The 21,986-nt window shown below is 45.4% G+C and overlaps 1 protein-coding gene across 2 annotated transcripts in view; it reads left to right on the top strand.

Annotated features, from left to right (window-relative positions):
- The window catches only part of LOC132772695 (protein-glutamine gamma-glutamyltransferase 2-like), a 39,872-nt gene extending 29,901 nt beyond the window's left edge, over positions 1 to 9,971 (top strand). The window contains exons 8-13 of one of the 2 annotated variants that reach the window (XM_067468300.1): positions 113 to 216; positions 1,209 to 1,448; positions 2,316 to 2,585; positions 4,565 to 4,635; positions 6,980 to 7,116; positions 9,338 to 9,971. In XM_067468300.1, the coding sequence (XP_067324401.1) occupies positions 113 to 216; positions 1,209 to 1,448; positions 2,316 to 2,585; positions 4,565 to 4,635; positions 6,980 to 7,116; positions 9,338 to 9,503 (988 nt within the window). In that variant the 3' untranslated portion in view covers positions 9,504 to 9,971. Of the gene's footprint in view, positions 1 to 112; positions 217 to 1,208; positions 1,449 to 2,315; positions 2,586 to 4,564; positions 4,726 to 6,979; positions 7,117 to 9,337 lie in introns of both variants that reach the window. The other variant, XM_060771563.2, reaches the window with a different exon arrangement.
- The last annotated feature ends 12,015 nt before the right edge of the window (positions 9,972 to 21,986 follow it).

Genomic DNA, 21,986 nt, shown 5'->3' with positions numbered 1-21,986 from the left:
GGTTGCGGCATTAGGAAGGTTGAGAACCACTGATGATGATGATGATGATGATGATGATGATGATGATGGCAGTTGGTCATCTGTACCTGCTTCTTTCCCATGATTTCTACAGGAATTATCACTGCTGGGTTGAATCTTGGATGGGACGTCCAGATCTTGCAGCAGGATATGATGGGTGGCAGGCTTTGGACTCAACTCCCCAGGAGAAAAGCGAAGGTAACAGGTCATTTCAATGCCTGGGAGAACCGAGACTCCCTTGGGTTCTCCTCACACACAATTCACCAGAATCTGTACAGTTGTCCCTTCACACTTGGGGGTTTAACTTTTGCAGATTTGATTGTATTCTCTTTATCCTTCAGTGCAACCCTGTGATCAACATCCATTAGGCCAGTGGTTCTCAACCTGGGGTCCCCAGATGTTTTTGGCCTACAACTCCCAGAAATCCCAGCCACTTCACCAGCTGTTAGGATTTCTGGGAGTTGGAGGCCAAAAACATCTGGGGACCCCGGGTTGAGAACCACTGCATTAGGCTGTGAGATGGAATGACATCCAGCTCCATGATCCACAGCTAACATGAAGCTTGGGCAGTCTTATACAGGAAAATATAGTCTGCCAGATCCATTTCTGGAGGTCTTTCCCTCCATCACATTTCAACAATGCCCCAAAACTCCATCACACTGGATGGTGAGGTGGAATAACAACATGTATCTCTATCGTCTAAAATTGTTATGAAGCTTGGGTGGTCTCATGAAGGAAAACATGGCCTTCCATATCCATTTCTGGAGATCTTTTCCCCATCACTCTTTGACAGTGGTCAAGAACTCCCATCTTATTGGACTGAGAGATGGTATAGCAATCCTAACCTCCATCATCCACAGCTAGCATGGACTTGTAATCCAGTATATCTCTGGGGTGCTAGTTTGGTCAAGACTGCCATTGTTCCATTCTTTGCATGGGGAATGTTTAATTCCCCAGATAGAAAGGAAGAAGTTCTGACCTCTACAAGGTGGTCATCTCAACTTGAGAACATCTTTGTAAGTTCTCATGTTGACAGATGACTGACTATCTGTGGAGGCAGGATGGGCAGATATTCATGGGCTACTTTTGATCTCTATGCTGGAATTTGGACAAAATGCCTCTCAAGCACTCACCTTCCTTCACTGCACTGGGTTTCTCCACCTGTTGACCACTTTCTTTCTGCTCGGCAGGTGTTTACTGCTGTGGCCCAGCACCTGTCAAAGCCATTAAAGAGGGAGACCTTCATGTCAAATACGATGTCCCCTTTGTCTTCGCTGAGGTCAATGCTGACGTGGTGAATTATGTGCGCCAGACTGATATGTCCTGGAAGAAGATCACCCACACCAGCCTGGTGGGCATGAAGATCAGCACCAAGAGTGTGGGCAAGGACACCAGGGAGGACATCACCCATCACTACAAGTACCCTGAAGGTGGGCAGAGCTTCTTATGGGAGTGCTATGGAGAGTGTATGTGTTGGTGATGGGCAGCAATGGGTGGGAGAAGACCTCAGATGGGTGGGAGAAGACCTCAGAAAACTCTAGATTTTAGTTGTGTAAGTAGGTGTCTTCAAGCATTGTGTTGACTTATGGTGGCAGTCCTTTGTGGAAAATTGTTCTTTTTGGACTGCCACTCTCTGTATCCCTCAAACAACATAGCATAGCTGGCCAGGGGATTCTGGAAGTGACGGAACAAAAGGGCACCTAGGGTCCACTTCTCCAGTTGGTCATAGAATCTCACTGGAGGCCTTAAGATACTGTCTAGGCATCTATACGTCCTCCAGCATGACTCCATGGTCAACTTCTGCTGGAGGTTGACCATAGAATTGCACTGGAAGTCCCAAAATTCTTAGAGAGATGATTTCAATCAAATCCATCAAAGTCAACCAGCAGAAGTGGTGACCAGCTATCATGGCTTCAAACTACAAGAAAGGAGATTCCACCTGAACATGAGGAAGAACTTCCTGACTGTGAGAGCTGTTCAGCAGTGGAACTCTCTGCCCTGGAGTGTGATGGAGCCCCCTTCTTTGGAGGCTTTTAAGCAGAGGCTGAATGTCCATCTGTTGGGGCTGCTTTGAATGCAATTTCCCTGCTTCTTGGCAGAATGGGGTTGGACTGGATGGCCCATGAGGTCTCTTACAAGTCTATGATTCTATGATTCAGCAAGCCCCAGGACCAGCATTCACTGAGAGACTTGGGTTCATGAAGCCCTGGCCAAATAGCCCTGTTATATTCTGGGTTCCTGGGCATGTAACAAGTGCTGATGTTGAGGACTTAAGGCATGGCTGTGTCCCTTGGCAGGATCAAGGGAAGAGAGAGCCGTCTTCAAAAAGGCCCTACATCGCAAAGACCGAGCACCAGCCGAGGGAGGACTGAAGGTCAGGATCAAAGCCTCTGAAGGCATCAACAACGGCTCCGACTTCAAAGTCTTTGCTGTCCTCACCAACAACACGGGGGAGGAGCACCGGTGCCACCTGAAGTTTGGCACTCATATCGTCAGCTACAATGGGGTGCTGGGTCCCGAAATCAGATCCAAAGACCTGAATAACATCACGCTGGAGCCATATGGAGGTGAGCATTGAGTTTTTGTGTCATTGTTTACTCTTTTGCCATTCGATCAGGTGAAGCAGCACGACCCAGAAGAAGAACGTGGCTGTGAGGTCATCTACACTGATTTAATAATCCAGCTCAAGAAGGAAGCTGGAATAATTGGTGGACTCTCATTTTCTGACTTTTAAAAAATAGCATCTGTCCAGAGGGCTTAGAATGGTGTCTTTCTACATGAGGAAGAACTTCCTGACTGTGAGAGCTGTTCAGCAGTGTGGTGGAGGCTCCTTCTTTGGAAGCTTTTAAGCAGAGGCTGGATGGCCATCTGTTGAGGGTGCTTTGAATGCAATATTCCTGCTTCTTGGCAGAATGGGGTTGGACTGGATGAATCACCCAGGAGGTCTCTTCCAACTCTTTGATTCTATGATTCTATGGTAGGAGGGTTGCATAGTCTCATGAAGCCGCCCCGAGTCCCCATCGGGGAGATGGTGGCGGGGTATAAGTAAAGATGATGATGATGATGACATGTCCGAATATATCACCCCCTACAAACCAGCACGTAGATTAAGATTTTCTAGGGAGACCCTGCTCTCGGTCCCGCTGGCCTCGCAAGCACGGCTGGCAGGGATGAGAGACAGGGCCTTCTCAGTGTTGGCCCCTCGGTTGTGGAACTCTCTCCCTAGTGACATCAGAGCGATTCCCTCCCTATTAGCCTTTAGGAAAAGACTCAAAACCTGGCTCTATGAGCAGGCCTTTGGAAACCAGGGCAATGCAGTATTTTGAATTGAAATCTTGTGCAATTTGACCTTGGAACGGACTCAGACCATGAATTGTTGAAGGCTTTCATGGCTGGAATCACTAGGTTCTTGTGCGTTTTTTCGGGCTATATGGCCATGTTCTAGAGGCATTTTCTCCTGATGTTTCGCCTGCATCTATGGCAAGCATCCTCAGAGGTTGTGAGATCTCTTGGAACTAGGAAAATGGGTTTATATATCTGTGGAATGACTGGGGTGGGGCAAAGGGCAAAGAGCTCTTCTCTGCTGGAGCCAGGTGTGAATGTTTCAACTGACCACCTTCATTAGCATTCGAAGGCCTGGCTGAGCCTGGAGAAATCTTTTGTTGAGAGGTGTTAAGATGTGCCTGGTTGTTTCCTCTCAACAAAAGATTTCTCCAGGCTCAGCCAGGCCTTCAAATGCTAATGAAGGTGGTCAGTTGAAACATTCACACCTGGCTCCAGCAGAGAAGAGCTCTTGGCCCCACCCTGGTCATTCCACAGATATATAAACCCATTGTCCTAGTTCCAACAGACCTCACTACCTCTGAGGATGCTTGCCATAGATGCAGGTGAAACGTCAGGAGAGAATGCCTCTAGAACATGGCCATATAGCCCGAAAAAACCCACAAGAACCTCAGACCATGAACTTTGGATGGAGTGTTTTCTAAGTTTTTAATATTAATCTGTTTTAACTCTGTTTTAATATGTTGCCATTTTTTTTTTGGAAATGTTTAGGTAATTGTTGTCAAGGCACGATGTGTGTGCTACTGTAAGCTGCCTTGAATCCCCCTGTCGGGGTTGAGAAGGGCGGGGTATAAGTATGGCAAATAAATAAATAAAATTTTAAGGACTGAGGACCTTAGTTGGAGAAGATAATAGTAGAGCCCTCTTCCACCTCTAAGTTTCTGTGATTCTATTTGCGATTTCTGACTTTGGAAGCTCAAGAGAGGAGATTCCATCTGAACATGAGGAAGAACTTCCTGACTGTGAGAGCTGTTCAGCAGTGGAACTCTCTGCCCCGGAGTATGGTGGAGGCTCCTTCTTTGGAAGCTTTTAAACAGAGGCTGGCTGGCCATCTGTCACGGGTGATTTGAATGCAATATTCCTGCTTCTTGGCAGAATGGGGTTGGACTGGATGGCCCATGAGGTCTCTTCCAACTCTTTGATTCTATGATTCTATGATGGTGCTGCCGTCCACCCTCCTGACAAGGTTTTCTTTTCCTTCCAGAGCGGACTGTCCCTTTGCTCATCCGCTATGAGAACTATGGCCACCACTTGACTCAGGACAACATGATTAAGGTGAGGGCCCTCCTCATGGACCTTTATACTAAAGAGGTGGTCCTCGGGGCCCGAAGCATCTATGTCAAGAACCCAGATATCAAAATCAGGGTAAGAATCACCCCGAAGTTTTGGGATGGGGGGTTGTAGTCTTATCTCACCTGTGGAAATAAAAGCTGAAGAATGAATGATACATTGTCCACTCAGGTGGTGTGCTGTCACGCGCTGGGCCTATAGCAATTGGCTTTTGAACAGGACGTGCTCTTTGTGCCCAGTGGGAAGCCAGGGTGCCTTGGCTGAGAGACCCTATGGGTTTTCCTATACAAAGTCTTTAGAAGCTTAAAAGTTTAACAAAGTTCTTTATTATTGCTTAGGTCTTCAACAAACAATCTTAGATCTTCAACAAATCAAACAAATGCTTCTTAACGTGTCTACAATGGACAGGCAACTTGCTTGGAGAACTTTCCTTTCCTGGCCCATGAGGTCTCTTCCAACTTTTTGATTCTATGATTCTATGATTCTTGAAAGCCTTTCTCTAGAGACTGTTCTTAAAGCTGTGAGGCTGTAAATTCCCCAGCCAGAGCTTTTAGGACTGTTTTCCCCTGGAACTTTGTAAGAAACGAAGCTTCTCTACAGGTAGAAATCTTTCATGTCCTGAAGCTGAGCTTCCAACTGTAAGAGTGAACTAAAATGGTTCCCTTTCCCTCCTGAACCTGGAAAAAAGGGCGGAACTAAAACTTAACAATGATAGACAGGTGGCTAGCCCCATGACTGCAGCCTAGCAGGAACCATCCAACTGCAAAATGCATGGCCAGAACAAGCACATGCAAACGCACAAAGAACAAAAGGGAGTTTGGAGCTCCCGGTACAACCGTACCAGCACAGGTGGCACAATTCTTGGAAAGAATTGAAAAATGCCAATGATTCCCAAACTTTGAATTTTCCAGGAGTTTTGGACTTCAGGTCCTAGAAGTTTTAGCTGACTTGGTCAACAGTCAGAGATTCCAGCAGATGTGGGAACTACTGCATAAGACCTCATGGTGTGTGTTTGCACACGCATGTGCCTTTAAGTAGACTTATGGGGAACCCATGATTTTCTTAGGCCAGAAACACTCAGAGGTGGCTTTTGTTGGGGGTTGTAAATGTAAATAAACAGAAGCTTTACCACTGTTTCTGAACCAAAATCTACTCTGTAGTATAATAATGTATCGCTCAGATTTGTGTAACGAGTAACAGTATCTTTACTTCAGTTCAAAAGGTCAATTAGAGCAACAATATAAATAGCAGTCTCTGAATTCTCACAGAGAACAGAGGGAATAAACAGTCCTTTTAAACAGTCTTTAAAATATGCTTCTTGCCTTAGAAATGATAAGGCTTCAGAAAGTTGGCAGTCATTTCCTTCCTGGCTGTTTCCAGTCAGCGCTCTCTTCACTCTCTGAGGTGAAAATGGCAGTTAAAACCGTTTCACTCAGCAGCAAGCTAGAGACAGTAGCCAATCAGAATTCTGGCTCCTGGCATGCTCAGCCAATTAGCTGCCAACAGATGCCTTTCCAGTCAACCCATTACATCATGGTGCCTTTTTACAAATCCCCACAGCTTTGGCAGTTCCTTCATCTGAAACCATCTCACTCAGCATATTATTTTTTTGAATTATTATCATCTGGCAGATGGTACAGGGTGACAAAGGCAAAGACAAACAGACTGAGAGATGTAACTGTAAGGGATCCCGGGTTTAGGGTGCGGGATCCCCTTTCGAAGAAATCCACGGAGTCCAATACGTTCATGTAAGACACCATTTATTCAAGCTGATCAGCATGAGGTGGATAGACAGCATTTCTGTGTGAGCTTTCACAGACTGCTGCCCCCTCCTCTGTTTTTGCTGACCTTTATACTCAAGTAATACAAGGGTTTTTTGGTCGTGGAAAGTACTCTCTTTCTAGCCCCCCTTCCTTGACCTTTTGAAGGAAAGTACCTTCTTGCACCTACAGATTTTGCACTTAACCACAACCTTTGTGCTTAACCACAACCTAACTTCCCATGTAAATTTGAACTTTGTCTATTCTAAACACCTATGGCATTTGGATTCCTTGGCAGCAATTCTGGGCTTGGAGAAGGTTCTTCTTTTTGGACCACAGCTCCCAGAATTCCCAGGAGAGTCTGAAAAGTAAACAAGGACAGCTTTTCAGGTCAACTATCCACTTACGGTGACCCATGAATTTCTGTAGGACCAAAGTTTGGGAAGCATATTCATGGGAGTCCTGAACCCTTGAACCCAGCGAACAAGGAAAGATGATGGCATTTCCTCCCCATACAAAGTTCTTCCACATTTTTTGCCCCCATTGCAATGTCTTCTTTACAAACACAGATCCTGGGGGAGCCAATGCAGAAGCGGAAGCTGGTGGCCGAACTGACACTGACCAACCCACTGCCCACTCCTCTGACCGGTTGTGTCTTCACAGTGGAAGGGGCTGGACTCACGGATGGACAGAAGGTCCAGGAAATGTAGGTGTCTTCTCTTCTTAAACAGTGCTTTCAGGTTGCACAAGAATTGCAGATCAATTGCTAGGGCTCTATGCTAGGCAATTATGGGATTTACAGTTTTGCAAGCCACAGGTGGCTATCCACATTTAAGAATTTGACTTTTGTGAATTTGATTCATGGACTCGATTCAAATGTTTCCATATTCAACAAAAAGTAAAACAATGTTCAACACTACAATTATAATGATTGGGAAGACTCACAGTTGTCAAAGATCACATTCTGTCAACATTTCTATTCCTTTTTCAAGCCATCTATAATGAACCGCAGTGGGTAGTAGGTGAGAGAGAAGATTTTTAATTAAATTACTTTAGACAGGGAAATATTTATAAAATAATCCCAATGCTGCTTCACCAAATTATAACAATAACACCTCCACTACAGACTAGCTCACCAAAATATCGAGGGAGTATGGTTGTTGAACCAACTGTCTATTTAAAAGTTAGGAACTGGGAACCACTGGAACTGAGAGACTTAAAATGTTTCTTCAAAAGATTTCCGCTGCCACCATATTACTAATAAACAGGTTGTTTCTATGTTGAGAGATGGTTCTATGACCCACGCTGTGTCACTATAGTTTTCTTAGAGGCTGTTAAAAGCTGACTTGAATAATGCTTTAGCCACAAAGGTATTCACACTGAGGCTGGTATAAATTGATAAAAATAACAATAACGTTTATTGAACAGGCTTGAAATATTCAGGTACAAATGCTTAATGGTTTCAGTAAAATACTGGCATAAAAAGCTTGTGGTTGCGTTTGAGTAAAGATCTTAAAACTTCTGGGTTACAAGTTACAACACAGAAAATTACTTCAGAAAATGAATCTCTGAAAGTAACTCCCAAAAATCCCCCTTAGGAATTGAGCCAAAAACCCTGAACTAGACTTCCTTAGGAAATGAACAGACCACTAATGGGGTTCTGCTCCACACAGTATTCTAGCTATATTCTCTATAGCTACCCTGAATACTTTACAAAAGACTGACCCAAACTTCTTCAAAACTCAGACTGCTCTCACTAACACCCACACTTCTTCTCTCTACCCTTTCCAAGCTCCAACTGCCCAACTGGGAACTCAAACCTCAGTTTAAAAGACACTTTTTCCTTTAGATCACTTAGGCTCCGCCCCCATATTTCTGACCAATCCTAGCCTTCTAACTTTCCCTCCAAGACTAGAACACATCCCCTTAAGGCAAACCTCAACTAAGATGGTGTCTCCTTGTCTCCCTTTCCTAAAATGGATGTTGTGGCTTTGCCAGGCCCACTCCCTTAGGCTTTTGCCAGCTAGCTAAGGTAAGGGATTCATTACATCATCCCAATGTCAATAGAAAGGAAAAAGCATATGGTCACTCATTATGGGGAGAGTTAGAACTAGAACTCTACTGGAATTGTAAATTTGGAAGAGAACCCAAGGTCCATTCAGTCCACCAGCACAGCCCCCTTCTATCAGGTGGGAAAATACTAGCCAAGGTTTGTCTGGCATGACTTGGCCATGGTTTGGCTCTAAAAACAGAGAAGTATACAGGCGGAAAGCCTTCTTTTAGCATCACCACGAGTTTTTATTTGTCGTGTCAGATCAACCAGTCAAATTATATTACATTTCTAACAGAACAAAGCAAACAAGCAGATTACAAAATTTGTGAGTATGGTAGTTGATTAAATGTCCTTTGACCAGTATCTGGCCCCTTGGAATGCTTCTGGTGTTGCTGCAAGAAGGTCCTCCCTTGTGCATGTGGCAGGGCTCAGGTTGCATTGCAGCAGGTGGGCAGTGGTTTGCTCTTCTCCACACTCGCATGTCAAGGATTCCACTTTGTAGCCACATTTCTTGAGGTTGGCTCTGCATCTCATGGTGCCAGAGCGCAGTCTGTTCAGCGCCTTCCAAGTTGCCCAGTCCTCTGTGTGCCCAGGGGGGAGTCTCTCATTGGGTATCAGGCATGGGTTGAGGTTCTGGGTTTGAGCCTGCCACTTTTGGACTCTCGCTTGCTGAGGTGTTCCAGCGAGTGTCTCTGTAGAGCTTAGAAAACTATTTCTAGATTTAAGTCGTTGACATGCTGGCTGATACCCAAACAGGGGATGAGCTGGAGATGTCTCTGCCTTGGTCCTTTCACTATTGGCTGCTACTTCCCGGCGGATGTCAGGTGATGGTTGAAGTCAGCTAATTGATCGTGGTTCTCCTGTCTCTCCCCAGTGAGTCTCCAATTGATCCAGGTGAAGAAGCCAAAGTGAGAGTGGTCTTCGTTCCCTGGCAATCCGGTCTGCGGAAATTGGTGGTGGACTTTGAAAGTGACAAGCTCAAAGGGGTGAAGGGCTACCAGGACGTCGTCGTTGCCCCGAAGCCCAAGCGGAGCTTGTAGCGTTACGTAGAATAAACCAGGCGTAGTTCACGTTTGAGCAGCCCCCACACTGCCTTGCCAGAGAAAGAAAATATGCCATGCAGATGAACAGTAAAGAACAAGTCGTTTACTCTTCATAATTCAGAACAACAGATTTACAATCATATGATCAGTTGCATCGACTCACATAATGTCCTTTTATGAGAGATTTAAAATGGCCTTTATTTGTCCATGTCCTGAGTTGCTCTTCAAATACAGCCTTTAGACAATGTTGAAAGTTCATACCAGTCTCAGAAATTGTATACTTTTATATACTGTTTAATGTTGTTTATTTCATTATAGTGTTTTGTTATCATTTTGTTGATATGCATTTTAATGTGTGATGTTTTAACTGTTCTGTTGGGCTTGGCCCCATGTAAGCTGTTCAAAGTCTCCTCAGGGAGATGGAGATGGGGGTATAAAAATAAAGTAGTAGTGGTTATTACTGTTGTTGTTGTTGTTGTTGTTTCCTCTTGCTGTCATCAGTTGGAGCACAATGCACAATATAATAGAATCATAGTGGCAAAATTCCAATGGGATTTTGGCCTGCACCAAGAGGAGCCTAGTGTCTAGATCCAGGGAAGTCATGCTCCCCATGCTCTATTCCGCCATGGTTAGACCACTTTACCTGGAATATTGTGTCCAATTCTGGGCACCACAATTCAATAGAGATATTGACAAGCTGGAATGCGTCCAAAGGAGGGTGACTAAAATGATCAAGGGTCTGGAGAACAAGCCCTACGAGGAGCTGCTGAAAGAGCTGGGCATGTTTAGCATGAAGAAGAGAAGGATGAGGGGAGACATGATAGCCATGTATAAATATGTGAGAGGAAATCATAGGGAGGAGGGAGCAAGCTTGTTTTCTGCTTCCCTGGAGACTAGGACGTGGAACAATGGCATCCAACTACAAGAAAGGAGATTCCAGCTGAACATTAGGAAGAACTTCCTGACCGTGAGAGCTGTTTAGCAGTGGAACTCTCTGCCCCAGAGTGTGGTGGAGGCTCCTTCTTTGGAAACTTTTAAACAGAGGCTGGATGGCCATCTGTCAGGGGTGCTTTGAATACGATTTTCCTGCTTCTTGGCAGAATGGGGTTGGACTGGATGGCCCATGAGGTCTCTTCCAACTCTTTGATTCTATGAAATCTCTTTGTAGAAGCATACAAAAAGCTTGGCCTCTCACTGAACATAGAGGAAACCAAAGTGTTCCCTCAGTAGTCACCAGGCAATCCCTCTGCAATGCCAGAAATACAGCCTAATGGTGTAGAATTAGAAAACATTGACTCTTTCTGCTACCTTGGTAGCCACCTCTCCTCAAAACTCAACATCAACACTGAAATACAATACTATTTGAGCTCTGCTAGAACATGGAACATGGAGCACTCCCCAAATTCACCACTTCAGATATGCACCATTGGTTATCTCAACAGTCTTTCTCTGCCAAAAAGTTCCTTTCCGGAGGCAGCCTTTGTGCTTTTCCTCTGCTCGGCTCCCTGGGCAGGGGCTGCCCAACCTCTTCTGGAAGGGGATATAAACAAAGTGGGCAGAGTTGCAGCTTCACTTGGTCCTGACTCACCATGAAGTCCTCTGGTGGTCTCCTTGTCCTCCTTGCACTCCTGGCCCTCTGTGCCTTGATTCCTGCAGCTTCTGGCAAAGGTGAGTCGTACCCAGATGACCAAGCCTCCCAAAGGTCTTGCTGACCCCATTCCAGATGAGGCATTCTTTCAAACATATGCTTGCCTTGACCTGTTCTCCTTCATTCAACTTCAGATCCAGGTGTAGATATTAGAGCACAGCATGGTCAAAATGACTGGAGATAGAAAAGGCAATTAATAAAATGGATGCAGATAAAGCCCCAGGACCGGATGGCTTTACGGCCGGCTTTTATAAATCGCTTAAACAAACTCTAATACCAACCTTTAAAATGATTGTGAATGAAGCAATGCATTTTCAGAAGATACCAGACTCATGGAATGAACCGGAAATTACTGTAATACATAAGGAAGGATCACCAGACACAGATATCAAAAATTATAGACCGATCTCCTTGTTAAATATGGATTATACAATTTTTGCAAATAAAATGACTGGATTGTGGAGGTCTGGGAGGTGGCTGACCAGGAGTGTTTAGAGGGCCCAGTCAAAGGGCCCTACTAGTCTTTCCTACTGTTGTCTCCTGGACATCGGTACTAACCACTCTGCTGCCTTCCAAAGAAATCCTATCCTCCAATGCTATGAGGGTTGAACGAAAAGTAATGCCTCCACCTTCATAATTCCTCAACCGATGGCAGTACTGGTATGCAGCAGGTACTGGCTTGTTCAGTAGACTCTCCTCTACAGTTCCATTTTGACGGGAAGCCTTAGCATTGAATGGTTGCGTTGTTACAGTGCGAAGTATGGAACCCTTCTCAGACAGTCGGTCAATGCGACTTAAGCAACATGCAGTCATTGAATACTTGACAGTAGACGGTGTCATCCCAAAGGAAATTCATCAGAGAATGCCAGCTGTTTGTGGTGATTGTGTTGATGTGAGTACTGTGCATCATTGGGCGAGTAGGCTCAAAGATGTTGAGGTGACACCTTGTGCTGTCAAGAATTCAATGACTGCACATAGCTTAAGTTGCATTGACTGACTGTCTGTGTAAGGTTCCATACTTTGCACTGTAACAACACAACCGTTCAATGCTAAGGCTTCCTGCCAAAATGGAACTGTAGCAGAGAGTCTACTGAACAAGCCAGTACATCAACACAATCACCATAAACACAATCAGCACAATCACCATAAACAGCTTGCATTCTCTGATGAATCTCCTTTGGGATGACACCTTCTGCTGTCAAGAATTCAATGACTACACGTTGCTTAAGTCGCATTGACTGACCATCTGCACAAGGTTCCATACTTCGCACTCTAACAACACAACCATTCAATGCTAAGGCTTCCTGTTAAAATGGAACTGTAGAGGAGAGTCTACTGAACAAGCCAGTTCCTGCCGCATACCATTACTGCCATCTGTTGACGAGTTATGAAAGTGGAGGCATTCGTAGATTACTGCCAGCATTTGGACACAGAGGTGGAAGGGGCCCATTAACCAAAGTATGTGAAGGGAACGTAGTGGATGGAGAGCAACTGAAGAGGATGAAGAGGTCATCCAGCAATGGGATGGTCAGAGTATTCTGGGATAGCAATGGTTTCCCCTTTGACAGGTGTGCAAGGTGGTGGGTGTGCAAGATAAATGAGATCAAGTCAAAGGGTTGTGCCTAGTAGGGGTCCAAACCCTAGGAGTTGATGCGACCTCCTCACCCTTCTGAAAATGTTGGATTTTCTGGGCTGTATCTGTGCGGGGGATGGGGTGGGGGTGTCTCATAGCTTTTGCATTTGCCCTCTCTTCCAGAAAAGCCTGGGTTTTGCCCAAAACAATCGACTGTGAAGGACTGTGACAATCTGAAAATGAAATGTGAAACAGATGATGACTGCCCCTTTCATGACAAGTGTTGCAAACAGAATTGTGAGAAGGCGTGCATGACACCTTACCGACTAGTAGTGTGAGTCCATTTCACTTGTGATGGGGTTGCTGGGTTGTTAGTGAGGGGTGGAAGAAGAGGACAACCTGGATGGCCAGTGTGTCACTCCTGTTCCCAGAAACATTCCCAAAACACACACATACCACATAGCTATTGGGGATCTGAATTGAGGAGCAAAGGCAACAATGCCTGCCATGGAGCAACATGCTTTATTTATCATGGGAACTCCATATCAAGGAAATTTGCTCAGAGTGCTGATCTCATGTAGCTCTGTTCCAGGCAAAAGTAGAGAGAGAACTGATGGGAAGCAGAAGAGGTGGAGAAACATCCCACTGGGGATCAGTATCCATCACAGCAGAGGTGGTTTAGGTAGACAGAGAGAGAAAACTTTGGGTCACTGCAACTATGTAACTCTATAGCTGTCTAGGGACATAGGGAAGCTCTTTGCAGGCCACACCTGGCACGTGGGTCATATGTCATGTAGGCTTGGTCCAGGCGATCTCTCATTGTCCGGGTAGGATAATCCTCCAGGGTGGGTCCATAGGTGACTATGGAGCCCTATTCTTGCTCTGCATCTTCTTCTGCAGTGAGGGCATTGGTTTCCAGGTGGAAGGTGGTCCCGGTCGGGGTTGGCTTGATGCACCTTCCTCTTGGCACGTTTCTCTCTTTCACCCTCCATTGTGCCTCTCCAAATTCTGCGGCATTGCTGGTCACAGCTGACCTCCAGCTGGAGCGCTCACGGGCCAGGGCTTCCCAGTTCTCAGTGTCTATGCCAGAGATTTTAAGGTTGGCTTTGAGCCCATCTTTCAATCTCTTTTGCTGTCCACCAACATTATTTATTTTATTTATTTATTTGCTTCACTTTTATACCGCATATTTCAGCCCTTGGCAGGCGACTCAATGCGGTTTACAGTGTAATTAAAACACGGCAATACAACAACCGGGATGACAACGTCGCTCCACAACAATTAACATCAGACAGACAAATCAACAAACAACATATATAACGCCTCCGTTAAAGTCAGATCCATTCTCATAGCCATTGTGCCGTTCCTATGTTCAGTTACCGTCTTCCTTAGTTAGTTGCATTGCTTAGCCAAACGCTTGTTCGTAAAGCCAGGTCTTGACCATTCTCCGAAACGCCAGCAACAAAGGTGCCTGTCTGATGTCTGCTGGCAAGGCATTCCATAGCCGAGGGGCCACCACTGAGAAGGCCCTGTCTCTCGTCCCCGCCAAGCGCACCTGTGACGCAGGCGGGATCGAGAGCAGGGCCTCCCCAGACGATCTTAATGTTCTAGTCGGTTCGTAGGCGGAAATGCGTTTGGAGAGGTAAGCGGGGCCAGAACCGTTTAGGGCTTTATAGGCCAAGGCCAGCACCTTGAATTGAGCCCGGTAGTGGATTGGCAGCCAGTGGAGTTGGCTCAGCAGGGGAGTGGTGTGCTCCCTGAGTGCCGCTCCTGTTAGCAACCTGGCTGCCGAGCGCTGGACCATCTGAAGCTTCCGAGCTGTCTTCAAGGGCAACCCCACGTAGAGTGCGTTGCAGTAATCAATCCGGGATGTGACCAGAGCGTGGACCACCGTGGCCAAGTCCGACTTCCCAAGGTACGGGCGCAGCTGGCGCACAAGTTTGAGTTGTGCAAATGCTCCCCTGGACACCGCCGAAACCTGGGGTTCCAAGCTTAGCGAGGAGTCCAGGATCACACCCAAGCTGCGAACCTGCGTCTTCAGGGGGAGTGTAACCCCGTCCAACACAGGCTGTAACCCTATGCCCTGTTCGGCCTTCCGACTGACCAGGAGTGCCTCTGTCTTATCTGGATTCAATTTCAATTTGTTCGCCCTCATCCAGTCCGATACAGCGGCCAAGCAACGGTTCAGGACCTGAACAGCCTCCTTAGCCATTCCATTTTCCGTTCTTGTGTTCGGAGAAGAGCAACTGCTTTGGGAGATGGTGGTCGGGCAATGTGGACGGTCCAGTGGAGTTGATGGTGGAGGAGCATCACTTCAAAGCTGGTGGTCTTTGCTTCTTCCAGCATGCTGACATTCGTCCGCTTGTCTTCCCAAGAGATTTGCAGGATTTTCTGGAGGCAGCGCTGATGGAATCGTTCCAGGAGCTGCATGTGACATCTGTAGACAGTCCACGTTTCGCAGGCGTAGAGCAGGGTTGGGAGGGGAATAGCTTTATAAAAAAGCACCTTGGTCTCCCTACGGATGTCCCGGTCCCCCCAAAAGTGATGGTATTCTATCAGTTTTGGAAAGGTAGTCATAGCAAACATGGTGTATCTCTTCCCACTTTGATTTCCTGTCTTTGATTCTCTTTCTTCTTCAGAGAATTTCCTAAAGTGCCATGGATAGTGACCACCTAAGACATCGGACCAGAGCTCCACTACTCAACTCTTCCATGAAAATCCATATCCTGCTCTGGCCCATTCCCACTTGCCCCATTGATGATGGTCTTAGTGTTGCTTTGTTGGCACCCCTCTTTCCCTTGGCAATAAATGCACCAATCCCCCGCACCTCGAGAGTGTGGACTTTTTTGTTTGTTTGGTGGGGGGTATTCTCTTCTTAGTGGTCTCCAAGGTCTCCTTCTTTTTGGAAGAAAGATCATGTGGAGGTCTTTCCAACATTGGCTTGAAGTGATACACACACACCATCAATGCCCTGAAAAATTCTTCAATGACTTTCCTGATCATAGAATCATAGAATGAAAGAGTTGGAAGAGACCTCATGGGCCATCCAGTCCAACTCCATTCTGCCAAGAAGCAGGAAAATCGCATTCAAATCACCCCTGACAGATGGCCATCCAGCCTCTGTTTATGGAATGGGAAGCCCCATTTGACTAACAGGGATGAACACACTCTTGGCATTGCTATCTTTGGAGGGCATGAAGGGGATGAAATGGTAATTTTTAAATTAAATAATATTAAATATAAAAATAATGATGATGATAATCATGTTTGCTATGTACTAATCTTGTATATCAGATAATAAATAAATAAATAAATAAATAAATAAATAAATAAGGCATTGTGTACCTGTGTGATTCAGTTCATACGCTACTTTTTTGGTAGCTGCAATTTTCTCGGGAGATTTTGGGGAACATGCCCCTATCAGCCAAAATCACATGGAGAGCTGGAGCTGACAGAGGGACCTCATCCGCGCTCTCCCCGGATTCGAGCCTGCAACCTGTTGGTCTTCAGTCCTGCCGGCACAAGGGTTTGACCCACTGCACCGCGGGGGGATCCTAGCTCACATGATTCCATGGCATTGACCCATGGCAGTCCAAATGGAGTTTAGTTGTTGTTGTTCATTCGTTCAGTCATTTCCATCTCTTCGTGACCTCATGGACCAGCCCATGCCAGAGCTCCCTGTCGGTCATTGCCACCCCCAGCTCCTTCAAGGTCAAGCCAGTCACTCCAAGGATGCCATCCATCCATCTTGCCCTAGGTCGGCCCCTCTTTTTCTTTCCATTTTCCCCAGCATCATTGTCTTCTCTAAGCTTTCCTTTCTTCTCATGATGTGGCCAAAATACTTCATCTTTCCCTCTAGTCTCCTTCCCTCCAGTGAGCAGTTGGGCTTTCTTTCCTGGAGGATGGACTGGTTGGATCTTCTCGCAGTCCAAGGCACTCTCAGAACTTTCCTCCGGCACCACAGCTCAAAAGCATCTCTCTTCCTTCGCTCCGCCTTCCCTAAGGTCCAGCTCTCACATCCGTAGGTTACTACAGGGAATACGATGGCTTTGACTATGCGGATCTTCATTGCCAGTGTGATGTCTCTACTCTTTACTATTTTATCAAGATTGGTCCTTGCTCTCCTCCCAAGAAGGAAGCGTCTTCTGATTTCCTGACTACAGTCTGCATCTGCACTCATCTTTGCACCTAGAAATGCAAAGTCTGTCACTGCCTCCATGTTTTCTCCCTCTATTTTCCAGTTGTCAATCATTCTTGTTGCCATAATCTTGGTTTTTTTGACGTTTAGCTGCAACCCAGCTTTTGCGCTTTCTTCTTCCACCTTGATTAGAAGCCTCCTCAGCTCTTCCTCGCTTTCGGCCATCAGAGTGGTGTCATCTGCATATCTAAGGTTGTTCATGTTTCTTCCAGCCATTTTCACCCTTATTTCTCATGCCAGGAAGGGAATGCTCAAGGTCCTGCAAGGAAGACAATATGTGGAGAGAGAGTTGCTAGATGGACAAGCTGGGTTTAGAAAAGGCAGAGGAACAAGAGACCCAATGGCCAACATCTGGATGCTGGATAATGGAGAAAGGCAGGGAGTTTCAGAAAAACATCTATTTCTGCTTCATTGACTATTCTAAAGCCTTTGACTGTGTGAATCATCATAAATTATGGCAAGTTCTTGGTGGGATGGGCATACCAAGCCACCTTGTCTCTCTCCTGAGGAATCTGTACAAGGACCAAGGAGCAACAGTCAGAACTGACCACGGATCAGGAGACTGGTTCCAGATTGGGAAAGGCGTACGGCAAGGCTGCATCCTCTCACCCAACCTATTCAACTCGTATGCAGAACACATCATGCGATGTGTGAGGCTTGACAAATGGAGTTTAGAGCAACCTTCAATTTTCCTTATTGGAAATGTGTTCAAAGGATATGAATGGAGAAGGTCTGTAAAAGAAATTCTGGGTTTGAAGAGATCTTGGCATGCAGTCTTGCATGACCTGCCGAAGGATGAAGAGGGAACACTGTGTTTCAGGTCAGTCGGTGTACAAGAAATCTAGGAGGAAATCTCTCCCTTCCTGTCTGAACTTTTTGTATGGGTACGAACTGGGATGGAATGTTCCTTTTTAAAATATCTGTATGGTTTTGTTTGGTTTTTATATCTTTACAAGCTTATGTACTTGGTGATGCCTGAGTTAGATATTTGGTAATTTATAACACTATTGATTTGAAAAAAATCATTGTTTTTCGCAGCTTGGGTGTGATCCTGGACTCATCGTTGAGCCTGGATCCCCAGGTTTCAGCAGTGACCAGGGGAGCATTTGCACAGCTTAGGCTCGTGCGCCAGCTGCGCCCGTACCTTGGGAAGTCTGACTTGGCCACGGTGGTACACGCTCTGGTCACATCCCGCCTTGACTACTGCAACGCTCTCTACGTGGGGCTGCCCTTGAAGACGGCCCGGAAGCTTCAGCTAGTCCAGCGCGCGGCAGCCATGTTACTAACAGGAGCAGGACGCAGGGAGCATACAACGCCCTTGTTGTTCCAGCTCCACTGGCTGCCGATCTGCTACCGGGCCCAATTCAAGGTGCTGGTGTTGGCCTACAAAGCCCTAAACGGTTCCGGCCCAAAATACCTTTCGGACCGCATCTCAGCCTATGAGCCTACGAGGACCTTGAGATCGTCTGGGGTGGCCCTTCTCTCGATCCCGCCTGCCTCACAGGCACGTCTGGCGGGGACGAGAGAGAGGGCCTTCTCGGTGGTGGCCCCCCGGCTGTGGAACGCCCTCCCTGTTGACATCAGACAGGCGCCCTCCCTTATGTCCTTCCGTAAGAGCCTGAAGACATGGCTATTCGAGAAGGCATTCAATTAAGTGCTACAGTAACTGGAAATGACAACTGGAACGGAATATGACTACGAGACCGATTATGATTCTACTATAAGACGAAGTGGATTATTTTAGTGTAATTAGATGTTTGTGTAGTAGTGATATGTTGTTTTCTGTCATGTTGGCTCATTGTAAATTGTCTTTTGTATGTTGTACACCGCTGCGAGTCGCCCCAGGGCTGAGAGCGGCGGTTAATAAATGCAGCAAATAAATAAATAAATAAATAAATTTTTGGATTTTATGAATGGTCCCATTAAGAAAATGCATAAAGATGTGGGTGGACTACAACTCACATAGTGCCAGGTCAGCCCCCTCAAACAGTACTTAAAGTTTGTCATGTTGAGTATATGTGCCATGTTTTGTCCAGGTCTGTCATCAGTGGGGTTCAGGGTGCTCCCTTGATGCATGGTGAACTGCAACTCCCATCTTGATAGGCCACCCCTGCCAAACTCCTCCAATATGTTCAGTTAGTCATCAGCGTTCTGTGTGCCAAGTTTGGTCCAGTTCCATCTTTGGTTGGGTTCACAGTTCTCTCTGGCAGTGAGGTGGACTACAACTCCCATCATGCCAGAACAGTCCCCCAAACCGCTACAACCTGAAATGTCATTAGAGGAAGGGCCTTTAATGGCTCCTCATTGGTGGGGGGTCACAGTTGTTTGTGAAAGTGGGAGCCTGTCTGTGGAATTGGGAGACCTAGCCACATCCACACATCCACACATACTTTCACTTTTGTTATAGATATAGATATTGGGGGTGTGCAAATCTTCATTTTTAAATCATAAGTCGTATCTAATGTGTAGGTTTTGTATATATGAACAATTCATTTGAATTCTGTAATGCTCAGATGTCAGTTTCATTTTCATCGGAAGCAAGGCAAAGCCAAAAAGGATGCAATGTAGCAGGAGCAGGATTCCCTCTGACTCTTAACACCACACAGTTGGGTTAAAATAGCAAGCAGTTTATTGAGGATAGTAAAAGCCAAAGCAATAAAAGTAATCCATAGTTAAAAAAAAGAGGCAAATCCAATTGATTAGGAAGTAAAAAGAGCCATAAATCCACAGAGATACAGTCCAAGAAAATCCATTAAACCAGAGGCTTGATTTCAAAGGCAAAAACAACAGCAAAGGCACTTAAACAGCAATCAAACAAAAACCAAGGTCCAGAAACATGGCATGGAAAACTATTTGTGAATCCAACACTGCTTTCATCTGAAGCTAGACTCTGTACTTGTGTATCTACTTTGTTTCCCAAACAGCTAGGAACGGATTTCTCCTTAGTTTTGGTTTCTCTACTAGCTTCTGCTCTAATCTGGCTGATTGCCTTCATTTCTGACTTGTTTGTCTCTGCTGGCAATAAGCTCTTCGTCTGTTCAAGGCTTCATTAAAATCTGCACCTGGAGATAACTGACCCTGGGACTGCAGCTCAGAGCTTCTCCCAGGCTCAAGACCTTGAGATTCCCTTTGCAGCGACACAGGGCTGTCTAAACCATCAACTGAACTGCATTCAGGCCCCACATCCCTAAAACTAGATGGAGAAAACAAACAATCATCCCCATTCCCTTTAGGAACATCTTCATGGATAGCATCCCCATTCACATCAGAGGACTCAACTTGAACATGAACAACATTGTCATTCCCATCATCCAAAGCAACCTGATCATTAGACACAAACACAAGCTAAACAGGCTGACATACAACACAATGATCCCCTGTTATCTTGTATCATAGTATAGAAAATTCAAAGAGATAACTCTTGTAGTTTTTCCCCCAAAATCTGTGAATGAGTAAAACATTCCGAAACTTGGTGGGCTAACAGTGGTAAATGTGTTCTATGATTGTAGCAAGTTTCATGCCAATAGTTCTAACAATGAGGGAGAAAAGCACCCCTGAAGCTTTCCATTGAAACAATTACTTAATGAAAAGTAATAAAAAGTAGGTAACTTGTTACAGTTATGAACCCTGTTCAATTTCAGGAACACTTTAGAAATTATTTTCTCACATCCCCTAATTTCAGAATAACTATTGAAACTTTTTTTTCATTGATCATAGAATCATAGAATCATAGAATCAAAGAGTTGGAAGAGACCTCATGGGCCATCATCCAGTCCAACCCCATTCTGCCAAGAAGCAGGAATATTGCATTCAAATCACCCCTGACAGATGGCCATCCAGCCTCTGTTTAAAAGCTTCCAAAGAAGGAGCCTCCACCACACTCCGGGGCAGAGAGTTCCACTGCTGAACGGCTCTCACAGTCAGGAAGTTCTTCCTCATGTTCAGATGGAATCTCCTCTCTTGTAGTTTGAAGCCATTGCGTCCTAGTCTCCAGGGAAGCAGTAAACAAGCTTGCTCCCTCCTCCCTGTGGCTTCCTCTCACATATTTATACATGGCTAATATATCTCCTCTCAGCCTTCTCTTCTTCAGGCTAAACATGCCCAGCTCCTTAAGCTGCTCCTCATAGGGCTTGTTCTCCAGACCCTTGATCACTTGAGTCACCCACCTCTGGACACATTCCAGCTTTTCAATATCTCTCTTGAATTGTGGTGCCCAGAATTGGACACGATATTCCAGGTGTGGTCTAACCAAAGTGGAATAGAGCATGGGGAGTATGACTTCCCTAGATCTAGACACTAGGCTCCTATTGATGCAGGCCAAAATCCCATTGGCTTTTTTTGATGCCCTGTCACATTGTTAGCTCATGTTTAAGTTGTTGTCTACGAGGACTCCAAGATCTTTTTCACACGTACTGCTCTCGAGCCAGACATTGTCCCCCATTCTGTATCGTTGGATTTCGTTTTTCCTGCCAAAGTGGAGTATCTTGCATTTGTCCCTGTTGAACTTCATTTTGTTAGTTTTGGCCCATGATCTCTCTAATCTGTCAAGATTGTTTTGAATCCTGCTCCTGTCCTCTGGACTATTGGCTATCCCTCCCAATTTGGTGTCATCTGCAAACTTGATGATCATGCCCTGTTATCTTGTATCATAGTATAGAAAATTCAAAGAAATAACTCTTGTAGTTTTTTTTAAATGTTGTTTACAAACATTTTGAAAATTCCCAAAAATCTGTGAATGAGTGAAACATTCTGAAACTTGATGGGCTAACAGTGGTAAATGTGTTCTATAATTGTAGCAAGTTTAATGCCAATAGTTCTAACAATGAGGGAGAAAAGCACCCCTGAAGCTTTCCATTGAAACAATTACTTAATGAAAGGTAATAAAAAGTAGGTAACTTGTTACAGTTACGAACCCCGTTCAATTTCATAAACATTTTAGAAATTATTTTCTCCCATCCCCTAATTTCAGAATAACTATTGAAACTTTTTTTTCATTGATCGCACAGGCCTAATAGATCTAGATTGCTGCAGAAGCTCTTGTGGGCTAGGAACTGATGCAGA

This window comes from Anolis sagrei, chromosome 4 (assembly GCF_037176765.1).
Source record: "Anolis sagrei isolate rAnoSag1 chromosome 4, rAnoSag1.mat, whole genome shotgun sequence".
In the NCBI taxonomy this organism is placed as follows: domain Eukaryota; kingdom Metazoa; phylum Chordata; class Lepidosauria; order Squamata; family Dactyloidae; genus Anolis; species Anolis sagrei.
The sequence above is the reverse complement of the archived record's forward strand: the minus strand, read 5'-3'. Positions and strand labels throughout refer to the sequence as shown.